This window comes from Triticum dicoccoides, chromosome 7B (assembly GCF_002162155.2).
Source record: "Triticum dicoccoides isolate Atlit2015 ecotype Zavitan chromosome 7B, WEW_v2.0, whole genome shotgun sequence".
Taxonomy (NCBI): Eukaryota; Viridiplantae; Streptophyta; class Magnoliopsida; order Poales; family Poaceae; genus Triticum; species Triticum dicoccoides.
The window spans coordinates 263,549,220-263,564,118 of NC_041393.1; the positions used below are offsets into that span (position 1 = coordinate 263,549,220).

The 14,899-nt window shown below is 49.1% G+C and overlaps 3 protein-coding genes and 1 pseudogene across 3 annotated transcripts; 3 read left to right on the top strand and 1 right to left on the bottom strand.

The window, feature by feature from the left end:
- Nucleotides 1-1,109, top strand: LOC119335213 (serine/arginine-rich splicing factor 7-like). The gene is made up of 2 exons (XM_037607375.1): nucleotides 1-407; nucleotides 734-1,109. Exons 1-2 carry the CDS (start codon nucleotides 26-28, stop codon nucleotides 775-777), a joined length of 426 nt encoding a protein of 141 aa, XP_037463272.1. The 5' UTR covers nucleotides 1-25; the 3' UTR covers nucleotides 778-1,109.
- Nucleotides 1,064-5,500, bottom strand: LOC119335212 (annotated as a pseudogene).
- A 948-nt stretch (nucleotides 5,501-6,448) lies between these two features.
- Nucleotides 6,449-7,248, top strand: LOC119335207. Its single transcript, XM_037607370.1, has one exon. It carries the CDS (start codon nucleotides 6,516-6,518, stop codon nucleotides 7,227-7,229), a length of 714 nt encoding a protein of 237 aa, XP_037463267.1. The 5' UTR covers nucleotides 6,449-6,515; the 3' UTR covers nucleotides 7,230-7,248.
- A 2,403-nt stretch (nucleotides 7,249-9,651) lies between these two features.
- LOC119335210 lies at nucleotides 9,652-10,382 on the top strand. Its single transcript, XM_037607372.1, has one exon. It carries the CDS (start codon nucleotides 9,652-9,654, stop codon nucleotides 10,363-10,365), a length of 714 nt encoding a protein of 237 aa, XP_037463269.1. The 3' UTR covers nucleotides 10,366-10,382.
- Nucleotides 10,383-14,899: the final 4,517 nt, after the last annotated feature.

The window sequence follows — 14,899 nt, forward strand, 5'->3', positions numbered from 1 at the left end:
CTCGCTTGAGGAGGCAGTTGCAGCAATGGCACAGGAGGAGGTCAGGTTGAAGTTGACCAGGACTGGAGAAGCGAATGCATCTCGCTCAGCATTTACTGTGTCTGAATGGAAGGAGACAAGAGAGTGCTTCAACTGTGGAGAGAAAGGTCACATAAGCATCAATTGCACAGCACAACGCAGAGAAATACGTGGTAGGGGAAGAGGTTACAGCCGAGGTGGATACCGGGGAGTTAGAGGCAGAGGTAACTCGAGGGGTTCGAATTATTCTAGTGGCTTCAAAGCAAACTTGGCTAACTTGGCAACGCAAGAAGAAGAGACGTCAACAACCTCTCAAGGGGAGTCGAAGAGTAGAAGCCAGGAGGACAACACCTTCGGGAACTTTGCCCACTTTGTCTACACAGGGGAAGGTAACTTTGCAAATGCATCTATATCCACACATGATTTCCCTCCAGATTGGATATTAGATTCTGGAGCATCCAAGCATGTTGCGGGTACCTCAACTGAGTTTGAATCATATACTCAGTACCCAATTACACATTGTGAAACAATACAAACTGCTGATGGCACCTCACAACCGATTAAAGGAGTTGGATCAGTTCAATGTACACCCACTATTAAATTATCTGATGTATTACATGTTCCAGCTTTTCCTGTGAACTTGCTTTCTCTAAGTGCTTTGATTGATCAGATAGATTGCCGAATAACTCTTGATAAGAAAATATGTTTGATTCAGGAGAGGATGACTGGAAGGAAACTTGGGACAGGAACCAGGCGTAGTGGATTGTGGTATATGGATCGTGATGTGTCTAGGTCTGGTGCTAGTCCTATTTTGGCTGTACTAGTTGGAGTAAGTGAGACAATGGCGATGATCCATCACTGTCGCATGGGGCATATGGCTTTTGATAAGATGAGTAAGATGTTTCCTGATGTAATGCGTGGAGTAGACAAGAGTAAGCTTGTGTGTTATGCATGTGAATATGCAAAGCACACAAGAATCTCATATTTGAGTAAGGGGCTAAGGAGTATATCCCCGTTTATGCTGATTCACTCTGATGTGTGGACATGTCCTGTTGTTTCTGTTAGTGGAATGAAATATTTTGTGACATTTATAGACTGCCACACTCGCATGACTTGGGTGTACCTCATGCGACATAAAGATGAGGTATTCCAATGTTTTCAGGAGTTTTATGCCTATGTGCGAAACCAATTCAATGTGCAGGTGCAGGTGATCAGATCTGACAATGGAACTGAATATGTAAACAAGCAATTTGGAGGTTTCCTGTCAGCACAAGGCATAATGCACCAAACATCATGTCCAGATACCCCTGCTCAGAATGGTGTTGCGGAAAGGAAAAACTGACACATTTTAGAAGTGGCTCGATCACTTATGTTCACCATGAATGTGCCAAAATTCTTGTGGAGTGAAGCTGTCATGACTGCAACGTTCCTGATCAACCGGATGCCTTCAAAAATGCTTGGTATGAAGTCCCCATGTGAGATGCTATTTGGGGAGAACAAATTCTCAGTTCCTCCAAAGTTATTTGGGTGCACCTGCTTCGTTAGAGATCACAAACCAGCAGTGGGAAAGCTGGATCCACGAGCTATAAAATGCATATTTGTTGGATATCCTGCAGGGCAGCGAGGCTATAAGTGTTGGAGTCCTGCTGAAAGGCGCACATTTGTAAGTATGGATGTCACTTTTCGAGAATCTGAGCCTTTCTATGGTGAGAAGACAGATCTCAGCACTTTATTCGAAGAACTTGACCACTCACAATCTATGCAGGGTGGTCAAGAGGGGGAGTGCAACTTGAGTGGTGAGTGCAGCACCAATGGCGACAAGGAGCAGCCAATACCAACCCCGAAAATAGTGGGATCCTTCATTCCAGTTGTAGTTGATGGGGCTGAACAACAGAGGTGGCAGAGACCAAATGAGGAAAGGAATCCTCAGGTGTATACAAGAAGGAAGAGAGGTGTGGAGGAACAAGTGCATGAGGAGCAGTCAAAAGAAACTATGGAACAGGGGGAGCAGTCAGAAGAAACTCAAGCGACAGGAAGCTCATCTGAAGTGGATTCATATGAAAATTCAAGTACTGAAGAAGCATCACCTAACCTGCCAATTGCTCTCAAGAAGGAAGTAGCAAGGAAAACTTTGAGCAAGGGCAATCTTGAGCATGACATCAGTAATTATGTCACCTATGAAGCCCTATCACCTTCATTTAGATCATTTGTCGCATCACTTCAAGCCGTGATTGTTCCTAAAGACTGGAAAGAAGCAAGACAAGATCCAAAGTGGTGTGAAGCCATGAGGGAAGAGTTGGAGGCCCTGAGAAAGAACAAAACATGGGAGCTAGCAAATCTTCCATATGGGAAGAAGGCAGTCAGTTGTAAGTGGATCTTCACAGTGAAGCAGAATCCTGAGGGTAAGGTTGAGCGTTACAAGGCAAGACTGGTAGCCAGAGGGTACAGCCAAACGTATGGTATTGATTATGACGAAACATTCGCCCCAGTTGCAAAGATGAATACAGTGAGGATTCTAATCTCATGTGCAGCTAACTTTGGATGGCCACTACACCAACTTGATGTAAAAAATGCCTTTTTACATGGAGATCTACAAGAGGAAGTCTACATGGAAATTCCTCCTGGACTTTCTACACCTGGGACTGTTGGGAAGGTTTGTAGATTGAGAAAATCTCTCTATGGTTTGAAGCAATCGCCAAGGGCTTGGTTTGACCGGTTCAGGCAAGCAGTTTGCAGTATGGAGTATAAACAATGCAATGGAGATCACACTGTTTTCTATAAACATTCCAAGCAACAAATTACTATTCTTGCAGTATATGTGGATGACATCATAATAACGGGAGACAATGAAGAGGAGATTGGAAGACTAAAGAAATGCCTAGGCAAAGCATTTGAAGTTAAGGATCTTGGTCAGCTAAAATATTTCCTGGGTATCGAAGTTGCAAGATCAAAGAGGGGAATAGCCCTGTCTCAGCGGAAGTATACCTTAGAGCTCCTAAGTGATATGGGAATGCTTGGATGTAGAGCAGCCCCAACTCCCATTGAACAAAATCACAAATTGACAGCACAGATGGGTGAACAAGTTAACAAAGCAAAATATCAACAATTGGTTGGCAAACTTCTGTACTTGTGTCACACTAGACCAGATATTACATATGTAGTAAGTGTAGTAAGTAGATATATGCATGACCCCAGAAGTGGACACCTTGATGCAGTCTATAGAATCATGAGGTATCTAAAGGGCAGCCCTGGTATGGGACTCTGGTTCAAGAGTAATGGCCATTTGAATGTTGACGGTTATAGCGATGCTGATTGGGCTAGCTGTCTTGATGATAGACGATCAACCTCTGGCTATTGTGTGTTTGTTGGTGGAAATTTGGTATCATGGAGAAGCAAAAAACAACCGATGGTGTCAAAATCAACTGCAGAAGCTGAGTATAGGGCAATGTCTCAAGGGCTGAGTGAGATGTTATGGGTAAGAGGCCTTCTGCTTGAGCTGAAAGTGCTCAGACAAGATCCTCTGAATGTGTGGTGTGACAACAAATCTGCAATCAGCATTGCTAATAATCCAGTGCAACATGACAGAACAAAACATGTGGAGATAGACAGATTCTTTATCAAAGAGAAACTGGATGCAGGAATCATCAAGATAACTCATGTGAGCTCTGGACAACAAGTCGCCGATTGTTTGACAAAAGGTTTGGGAACCAGGGAGAACAATCTTGCTTGTGACAAGATGGGCATGATAGATATCTATCATCCCTCTTGAGGGGGAGTATTGGGCTGTGTCTTATCTGTATTTCAGTGTGTGTGTGCGCGCGCGCGCTTATGGCCCATGTGGCCCATGTGGCCCATGTAACCCTGCAGCCTATATATGTGCTGCCCCCTTGTACAGGAAACCCTAACTCCAATAGAATACAATACCAGGCCATCTTTCTATCCCAGCCGCCACCCCTCTCTCCCCTGATTCTACAGGTTCACCTTGGTGCTGATTGGAGGGGGCGCCATGACTGGCCAGTGGGTCGGGCTTGGACGAGTCTTCAACCAGATATTTTACACCACAGGTATACATAGATATTTTCTTCTTATTACATTTCTCCTATATGCACCAAGCATGCTTCCATACGAACGGCCAAAGACTATTTAAGATAGCCAGCTTGAACTTAATAATATTAAAACCAGCAACACGAAGCCCGCATTGCATTTCCTTGGCGAATCTTCCATGATGATATATAACCCGTATCTAGATCCGAGATCAAACTGAACACTCGTGCAGTGTGCTGTGTCACAAATAGCCGAGACATGCCAGGAATATATAAGCTCACTGATTCACACTTGCTGCGCTAACCAAAAACATGTCGGCAACTGCTTTGTCTGAATGGGCTTTGGGTGGCCATATTTCTTTCAGAAGATCACCTTAACACAAATGTTCAGATCATATGGAGGTTAGTTAGATGAGAGATTCCTGCTGTCGACTGCTCTACCCATCACGCGATTGCTCCATTATAAATACAGAGAGAAGCCAAGGATTGAGCACCAACAAACTGCAGCCCTTGTCTATCCAACCTTTCTCTTCCATTTCCATACTGAAGAAAGTAGCATCAGAGCCTCAAAACCACAAGCATGGCTTACCATCTAAGATCTACAAGCGCGCCTTCCAGCCCTCGCTCAAGCAAACCCCAAGTAGAGCAGCAGCTCCAGAGCCTGAGTGCAACCATCTCTTCACCCTCGGCGACCATCGATACGACATGTGAAGGTTTGAGGAAGCTGGCAGACATCTACAGCCACATCGAGAACATGATGTGCACACCAAGCAGCCAAGTCACCCTCTGCCATACCCTGCAAAGGTTAGCGGTGGAGGCAGAGCTTGGACGGTCCCTCGTCGTGCTCAACCTCTGCAACGCCATGCAGGAGACCTTGATGGAGCTGAAGATGACTGTCCAAGAGCTCTTGCTGCTTCTCAAGAGAGGAGAGGATGCAACTTGTCAAGTCAAGGCGTACACCCGGCTAGCCAAGAAAGCACAAAACCAGTTCAAGATCAGCAAGAAGACTACTTCCGACAAGAACGATTCTAGGGTGGTGATGCTAATGGCAGAAGCAAGAGAGATCACCATTCCACTGCTCGAATCCATATCCTGCATCTTGTCGAAGCAAATTGAGATGCCCAAGTGGTCTCTTGTCTCCAAAACATTGCAGAAGAGCAAAGTTGCGTGCGAAGAGGAGCAATTGTGGGCATTGGAGTGCAGTATCGAAGATCTTGAGAGCGGAGTGGAACTTCTGTACAGGAGATTGATCCAGAGCAGAGTTTCTCTTCTCAATGCTCTTAGTTCGTAGATACCCTGAGCTCTAGTTCCCTGCGGTTGGCATCCACCTTTTAAAGGATTAGTCAATCATCCTAACAGTTCTGCAATGTGTATGCACAGAAAGTTCAATAGCAAGCAAAAACAATTTTGTCAATTTCCTATTTTCTGAATTTTATCATTTATGCAAGCCGCACGATATAAATCAGTATCCTGATTAAACGACTTGGTTTCCCCTCAAACATACTATGTACTTACAGGCAGCAGAACAATAACAACTGATATAAATCAGTATCCTGATTACATGACTTGGTTCAATAAATGTTATCTACTTTATAGTTCTACACTACTGATGTTATAAGAACTGATGGTGCCTCCAGAATCTGGAAGGTGAAACATGCCAGCTCCAACCCACGACCTAGTGATGATGCATTATCATTATCGAGGGGAATACCTAATGATGCTGATGACTAACAATAATCAGGCCAACACATGCAACCGATAATACTGACCAGAACAAATCCACTGAAGATCCTTTCTTATCATGTTGCTGAACCTTCCCTTCTGCTTCCTAATGGTACAATGAACTTCATGTTTCCGTCGTTTGATTAGTTAAAAAAAAGAAAAAGAAAAACAGCAGCATGCTTCTACTTTATGCATCGCAGGTAATTTTCGTTCACACAATTATCTCAGAATTATACTTGCGTGTTGTGTCCAGAATCTGTGTGCACTTACATGGTTGTCCTTGCTGTGGATAGCTGAAACACACCAGCGGTGCTGCACAGGCATAAGACCCCATCATAATGTTGAAAAATCAGCGAGCACAACAACAGAAAACCTGTATTGTATTTCCTTCAACAATACTTCATGATCACATATCAAGATCCAAAATTAAACGAAACACCCGTGCAATATACTCTGTTACCAATAACCAAGACATGCCAGGCATATAAGCTAACTCATTGATGATTGCCACGCTAACCACAAGCAGATAAAGCAACACTCTCTTATGGAGGTTAGCAGATAGGATTCTTGCTGTCGGCTGCCCTGTTCATCGTGTCATTGCTGCTGCCTCTCTGATATATATACAGGGAGAACCCCAAGACTTAAGCACCAACAAACTGCAGGTCGTCTTGCCTACCATTCTCATCCATTTCTATACAGAAGAAAACAGCACCAAAGTTTCAATCTCCAAGCATGGCTTACCATCTACGATCGGCAAGCACGCCTTCGAGCCCTCGCTCAAACAAAGCCGAGGTCGAGGAGCAGTTCCAGAGCCTGAGCACAACCATCTCTTCGCCCTCGGCGACCATCGGTATGATGTGTGATGGCTTGAGGAGGCTCGGTGACATCTACAGCTGCATCGAGAAGATGATGTGCACAACAAGCAGCCAAGTCAGCCTTTGCCAGACCCTTCAAAGGCTGGCAGTAGAGGCGGAGCTTGGACGGTCCCTCGTCGTACTCGACCTCTGCAACGGCATGCGGGAGAGCTTCATGGAATTGAAGATGACTGTCCAAGAGCTACTGCTGGCTCTTAGGAGAGGAGACGATGTGTCTTCTCAAGTCAAGGCATATGTCAGGCAGGCAAACAAGGTCCAAAAACAGTTCAAGAAGATCAGCAAGAAGACTGCTTCCGACAAGAACGACTGTAGGGTGGTGATGCTACTGGCAGAAGCGAGAGAGATCACCATTTCGCTGCTTGAATTCACATCCTCAATCTTGTCGAAGCAAGTTGAGATGCCCAAGTGGTCTCTTGCCTCCAAAACATTCCAGAGGAGCAAAATTGTGTGCCAAGAGGAGCAATTGCAAGCATTGGAGCATAGTATTGGAGATCTTGAGAGCGGAGTGGAACTTCTCTACAGGAGATTGATCCAGAACAGAGTTTCTCTTCTGAATGTTCTTAGCTCGTAGATACCCTGAGCTCTAGTTCCCTGTGGTTGGCATCCACCTTTTAAAGGATTAGTCAATCATGATAACAATTTTCATTGTGTATACTTGTGGATATGTATAGTAAATTCACTGAACCGAAAAGCAAAGAAAACAATTTTGTCAATTTCATATCCCTGAATTTTTTCATTTCTGCTAAACTCAAATATCATTCACATGGTTAGGTAGCTTGATACAACTATTTCAGTACAATGTGTGCAGATAGAAATGATATTTATCATAGTAGACCTCACCTTTGTTAATACTTTTGGGTACAAGATTACGGGTAGAGGCAACACCCAACACATAAACAAATATCTGGCACGGCAAGCTAAATGACCCGATAAACCTCAATGTTAACTTCAGTTAACATGCTACCATATCTTATCGTTTCTCAAAAAACTGCACCCAGTTGCACCGATCTCTGAAGAGGCATTCAAGAGTTAGATGTTCAAAATAAATGCATGCGAAACATTAGGAACAGAAAACGACGGGGTAGAAAGAGTGTCACGACTAGCAACACGACTAGCAACAGGAAGAGGTGTGCCATCGGCAGTGAGGACATTAACAGGCGAATCAAGAGGTTGAAGAGAAGACAACGCGGAAGAATCAGAAGACATGAAAAGAAGCTCCAGAATCCAGAACCCACGAAGATGTACCTGACGGCGTAGGTGCCGGCGGTGTTGGAGGGGTGGATGCAGTCACAGCGGCAGCAGAACCAGTCGACGAAGAGCCTGAGGAAGCCAGGAGACGCTTGAGCCGCACAATGTCCTGGTCAGTGAGTGACGGAGTCGAGGAAGATCTAGGAGTCCCACTGGAAGAGGAGCGCCTCTGGTCTCGCTGCTTCTGGCGACAATTAGACTCTGGGTGACCTGGTCGGGAGCAGTAACCACAGAAGGTGTCCCGGCGCGACCTGCCCTTCTCAGCATAAGGAGGGCGACCCAACCCCCCCCCCCTGAAGGTGTAGGCAGGAGCGGTGGAGCGGTGAGACGAGTAGACGACACAGGAGCTCGGGCAGCCAACACAGACGGAACCACAAGCAACCCAGCAGAGCGAAGGCGGCTCTCCTCAGCACGAAGCTCAGCAAGAATCTCCGAGATAGGAACACGACAACGAGCAAGCAAGTGAGCACGTCGAGGCTCAAACTCAGAACGGAGGCACCCCACAGAAGGAGACGAGGATACGCATGAAACCCACGAACTCAGCATAGCTGGTGCCATCGAAGATCACTGAGCACCGAGGAACAACGACATAGCCCGAAGAAGACATGAGGAGCTCTTTTTTGAAGTCAACCGACGCAGGAACCGGATCTGGATTGGGCAGGAGGCTCACGCGCTCGAAGCAGGGCCCCCGATTCTGGATCGAGCAGGGGGCACTCTCGCTCGAGCCTCGCTCGCTCATGCCAAGAGCTCGAGCGGGAACCAGCAGGGCCCGGCCGGAACCAGCCAAGCCGGGGACGGCGTCAGCCGAACGGGCCTGGGGCGGGAACGGCTGGACGGGCCAGGGGCGGCGGCGGCCGGACGGAGAGGAGGCAGGCCGGGAGCGGCGGCGGCCTGACGGAGAGGAGGCAGGCCGGGAGCGGCGGCGACCTGACGGAGAAGAGGTGACGGCGACCTGACAGAGAAGAGGCGACGGCCAGATAGCAGCTTGCGGCCGGAGGCAAGCAGTGGGGCAACGGATCCGGACAGGCCAGAATGGAGATGGCCAAAGCGGAGATGGCCGGCGGCGGGTGAGAACGAGGCAGACTAGATACGGAGGGCACGGAGTTGCATCGTGGGGAGAGAGAGGCTAGGCAGAGAGAGGCTAGCCTAGCATCTGATACCTTGTTGGATAATGGGCAACTAGTATTCACTGAGGGCCAAAGGCCAAATATACATGTGTGGTAAAGTGCAAGAAACCCCTTATACAATGGGGATAAACAAAAAGGGGACTATGCACATCTAACAAGAACAAGACTAAACTAATCATTGCAGCAACACGAAACCCGCTTTGCATTTCCTTGGCTAATCTTCCATGATCACATATAACCCGTATCTAGATCCGAGATCAAACTAAACACTCGTGCAATGCACTGTGTCACCAATGACCTAGACATGCCAGACACATATAAGCTCACTGATTCACACTTGCTGCGCTAACCAAAAACACGTAGGCAACAGCTTTGTCTGATTGGGCTTTGGGTGGCCATATTTCTTTCAACAGATCACCTTAAGTCCTTAACACGTATGGAGGTTAGTTGGATGAGATTCCTGCTGTCCACTGCTCTACCCATCATGCGATTGCTCCGTTATAAATACAGAGAGAAGCCAAGGATTGAGCACCAACAAACTGCAGCCCTTGTCTTGCCAACCTTTCTCTTCCATTTTCATACTGAAGAAAGTAGCATCAGAGCCTCAAAACCACAAGCATGGCTTGCCATCTAAGATCTGCTAGCGCGCCTTCCAGCCCTCGCTCAAGCAAACCCCAAGTAGAGCAGCAGCTCCAGAGCCTGAGTACAACCATCTCTTCGCCCTCGGCGACCATCGATACGACATGCGAAGGTTTGAGGAAGCTGGCAGACATATACAGCTGCATTGAGGAGATGATGTGCACACCCAGCAACCAAGTCAGCCTCTGGAGGACCCTGCAAAGGGTGGCAGTGGAGGCAGAGCTAGGACGGTCCCTCGTCGTGCTCGACATCTGCAACGCCATGCAGGAGACCTTGATGGAGCTGAAGATGACTGTCCAAGAGCTCTTGTTGGTTCTCAAGAGAGGAGAGGATGCAACTTGTCAAGTCAAGGCGTACATCCGGCTAGCCAAGAAGGCACAAAAGCAGTTCAAGAAGATAAGCAAGAAAAGTGCTTCCGACAAGAACGATTCTAGGGTGGTGATGCTAATGGCAGAAGCGAGAGAGATCACCTTTTCACTGCTCGAATCCACATCCTGCATCTTGTCGAAGCAAATTGAGATGCCCAAGTGGTCTCTTGTCTCCAAAACATTGCAGAAGAGCAAAGTTGTATGCGAAGTGGAGCAATTGCGGGCATTGGAGTGCAGTATCGAAGATCTTGAGAGCGGAGTGGAACTTCTGTACAGGAGATTGATCCAGAACAGAGTTTCTCTCCTCAATGCTCTTAGTTTGTAGATACTCTGAGCTCTAGTGCCCTGTGGTTGGCATCCACCTTTTAAAGGATTAGTCAATCACCCTAACAGTTTTGCAATGTGTATGCATAGAAAGTTCAATAGCAAACAAAAACAATTTTGTCTCTGAAATTTAGCACTTGTGCAAGCCCCACGATATAAATCAGTATCCTGATTAAATGACTTGGTTTCTCCTCAAACATACTATGTAGTAGTACGGAGTATGTACTTACAGGCAACAGAACAGTAACAACTGATATAAATCAGTATCCTGATTAAATGACTTGGTACAATTAAATTTAACCCTACTTGATGTTAAAAGAAGTAATGGTGTCTCCAAAATCTGGAAGTTGACCGTAATAGCCTACGCGTCTCATGGAATTATTTTCCATGGGTCATATTACTCATGCTCTAACATGCTGTAACATGCCAGCTCCAACCCACGACCATAACCTTGTGATTATGCATTATCATTATCAAGGGGAAACCTAATGATGCTGATGACTATCAATAATCAGGTCAACACATGCAACCAATAATATCAAAACAAATCCACTGAAGATCCTTTCTTATCATGTTGTTGTACCTTCCCTTCTGCTTCCTAATGGTACAATGAACTTCATATTTCCATCGTTGGATTAGTTTCAAAAATGAAATCAGAAGCAAATGGATTACACTTCTATTTTATGCATAGCATACATCGTAGTTAATTTTCTTTCACATGATTATCTCAGTTAGCCAGATGGAACTTAATATCGAAAGCATCAATTATACTTGCTTGTGTCGAGAATCTGCGTACATTTACATGGTTGTTCTTGCTGTGGATAGCTGAAACACGCCAGCGCTGCTGCACATGCATAAGACCCCCATCATAATGTTGAAAAATCAGCGAAAACCTGTATTGTATTTCCTTCAACAATACTTCATGATCACATATCAAGATCCGACATCAAACGAAACACCCGTGCAGTATACTCTGTTACCAATAGCCAAGACATGCCAGGCATATTATATAAGCTAACTCATTGATGTGTGCCACGCTAACCAGAAGCAGATAAAGCAACACTCTCTTATGGGGGTTAGCAAATGGGATTCTTGCTGTCGGCTGCTCTGTTCATCATGCCATTGCTGCTGCCTCTCCGATATATATACAGGGAGAACCCCAAGGCTTCAGCACCAAGAAACTGCAGGTCATCTTGACTACCATTCTCTTCCATTTCTCCACAGAAGAAAACAGCACCAAAGCTTCAATCTCCAAGCATGGCTTACCATCTACGATCGGCAAGCGCGCCTTCGAGCCCTCGCTCGCACAAAACAGAAGTCGAGCAGCAGCTCCAGAGCCTGAGCACAACCATCTCTTCGCCCTTGGCAACCATCGACACGATGCGCGACGGCCTGAGGAGGCTGGCAGCCATCTACAGCTGCATTGAGAAGATGGTGTGCACACCCAGCAGCCAAGTCAGCCTTTTTTTTCGAGAAAACGCAAAAGACCTTGCGTTTGTTTTCATTGAAAAGGTAGGGAGTCAGTTACAGTCGTCCTAGGACGAATAAAGCGAGAATAAGATACAAGGCTCAGTGCACGTCCCATGTAGGGGGGAGGACTACTCTAAGACCTGCCGCTCCGGCCTTAGCCCAGGAGCCGGCTTCCTCCTTGATTCGGTCGACGAGCGTGCCGAGGGAAGGCGTCGCGTTATCGAAAACGCAGCTGTTCCTATGCTTCCAGATGAGCCACGGTACTAGGAGCGCTACGGATTGCAGGGCCTTGCGTTGTGCTTGTGGCATGTTGTGCTTGGCGTGTTGCCACCAGTCCATGAGGGTGGGCTCCTGGTTGGGGATCGGCGCTGGGATGCGCAGCCACGCCAGGGTCTCGTGCCATGCCTGCCTCGAGAAGGGGCAGTCAAGCAAGAGGTGCCGGATCGTTTCTGGTGCCTGATCGCACAGAAGACAGCGCGGATGATGCTGCAGGCCATGGCGGGCTAGGCGGTCGGCGGTCCAGCAGCGATCCAGGTTAGCGAGCCAATGGAAAAACTTGACCCTCGGGGGAGCCCACGCCTTCCAAATCAGCTTCCAGGAGTAGGAGTGCGTGGATCCTTGGAAGGTGGCCATGTAGCAAGTCTGCGCAGAATAGATGCCGCTCGTGGTCCACTTCCAGATCAGTTGCTCGGGGGCATCGCGAAGTGTGGCCTGCTGTGCGAGGTGCCAAAGCTGCAGGTACTGACCGATCTCGTGGAGGCCGAGAATGCCCTGGATGTCACGGGCCCAAGCGTTGCCGTTGAGGCCTTCGGCCACCGTTCTAACCTTGCGCCGTCGTTTGGGGACGCAGTTGTAGAGCAGGGGCATGAGCTCGCCGACGGAGCGCCCGTTGAGCCATCGATCCTCCCAGAACAGGGCTTTGATGCCGTTCCCAATGGCCATGAAGGTGGAAGCAAAGAACAGGGAGCGCTCATGGCAGGAGAATTGGAGATCCAGCCCTTGCCAGGCGCGTCCCTCGTCAGTTCGCGAGAGCCATAGCCACCGCAGTCTGAGCGCAAGCCCGGTGCGCTCGAGGTCGCGAACCCCGAGACCTCCAAGCTCGAGGGGGCGGGAGACAAGGCGCCAGTTCACATGGCAGTGACCGCCGTTGGCGACGGCTCGCCCAGCCCATAAGAATCCCCGTTGAATCTTCTCGAGCTGCCGCAGAGTTTTCTTCGCGGGGGCAAAAGCAAGCAGCTGGTGCACCGGGATCGCGCAGAGAACCAACTTGACGAGGGCAAGCCTGCCGGCTCTGTTCATAAGCCATGCTTTCCAGGTGGGTAAGCGCCCGGCGACCCTGTCGACCAAGGGCTGTAGCTGACCGGCGGACGGGCGGCGCGTCGTCAATGGTATGCCGAGGTAGGTGACTGGGAGCTCAGCGGTCGAACAGCCCAGGCCGGCGATGATCTCAGTGGCAACCTGCTCCCCATGCAAGACCGTGGCCGAGCTCTTGGCGTAATTTACTTTGAGGCCGGACGCTCCGCCAAACAGGCCAAGGATTTCCTTGACCGCAGTTATGTCGCTCTCCGTGGCATGGCAGAATAGCATGACGTCAGCGGCGGATAATGATATAGCCGGAATAGGCCTCCGCGGGTGCAGCGGCAGGAGGATGCCCGCGTCGTGGGCGCGTCGAATCAGCCGGCCGAGGGTGTCAACCGCGAGCACGAATAGCTGCGGGGACAGAGAGTCGCCCTGCCGTAGCCCTTCTCTGTGCCAAATCGGAGGTCCTGGCACACCATTCAACAGGACCCGGGTGCTCGCCGAGGACAGGAGGATGGCAATTCACTCAAGGAAGCGATGACCGAACCCATATTGGCGCAGGACCTCAAAGAGGAATGGCCATGATATGGAGTCGAATGCGGCGTGAGGTCAAGCTTGAGCATGACCCGGGGGGGCCCAAGTTGGCTCAATAGCTTGAGCGATTGCCGGATGAGCATGAAGTTGTCGTGGAGGCTCCGTCTGAGGATGAACGCATTTTGATTGCGGCTGACAAGGTGGTCAAGTTTTGGAGCTAGCCGGAGCGAGAGGGCCTTGGCGAAGACCTTGGCCACAATGTGAATGAGGCATATCGGGCGGTAGTCTCACAGCTCTAGGGCGTCGGCGCGCTTCGGCAGCAGAGTTAGCAGTGCCTGGTTGAGCTTGCAGAAGCCGCGGCCGCGCATCTCAAAGAGCTGCTGGAACACGTCCATGAAGTCCTGCTTGACGATGCTCCAACACGCGCGAAGGAATTCGGCGTTGAAGCCGTCGGGCCCGGGTGCCTTGTGCGCGGGCAGGCGTTTTACTGCCTCCCAAATCTCCTCTGGGCAGAAGGCCGCATCAAGATCTGAAAGATCACTTCCGTCAATGAGCTGCGATAGATCCAGCGTGTGGTCGCGCTCGACCGCCGTGCCAAGCAGGGCGTCGAAGTGCCGAAAAGCAGCCTCGGCCATCTCATTGTGGTCGGGTGAGCAGCAGGCCATTCGGGGAGAGGCGGAAGATGCGGTTCTTCTGTCGTCGAAACGAGCACTGCGGTGGAAGAAGGCAGTGCTGGCGTCACCATCTTTGAGGGAGGCGATAAGGGCGCGCTGTCTAGCAATCGTCTGTTCCAAGGATGCAAGTCCCAGGTACGAGATTTTCAGCTGTTTGCGTAGCCAATCCTCCGGAGCCGTGAGGATTCGGTCTTCCTGGGCCTTGTCAAAGCGTGCGATAAGCTCTCTCGCAATGGCTAGCTTGGTCTTCACGTTGCCAACCGCTTTGGCACTCCAGCTCGTCAAGCATCGCGCCGTGGTCTGGAGGCATAACATAAGGCGACGGAAGGGATCGGGCTCGTGAACGGAACCCCACGCCGCGGCCACCGTCTCGTGGAAACCGTCCAAGCGCAGCCAGTGATCCTCAAAATGGAACCTGCGGTGCAGCACGGGTGCGGGGGCGCAGTCCAGTAGCAGGGAAGAGTGGTCCGACACGACGGACGCCAGGCATGTCAGATGACATTCGCCATGTCCGTCCTCCCAGTCCGACGTGCACAGCACTCGGTCGAGGTGTACCAA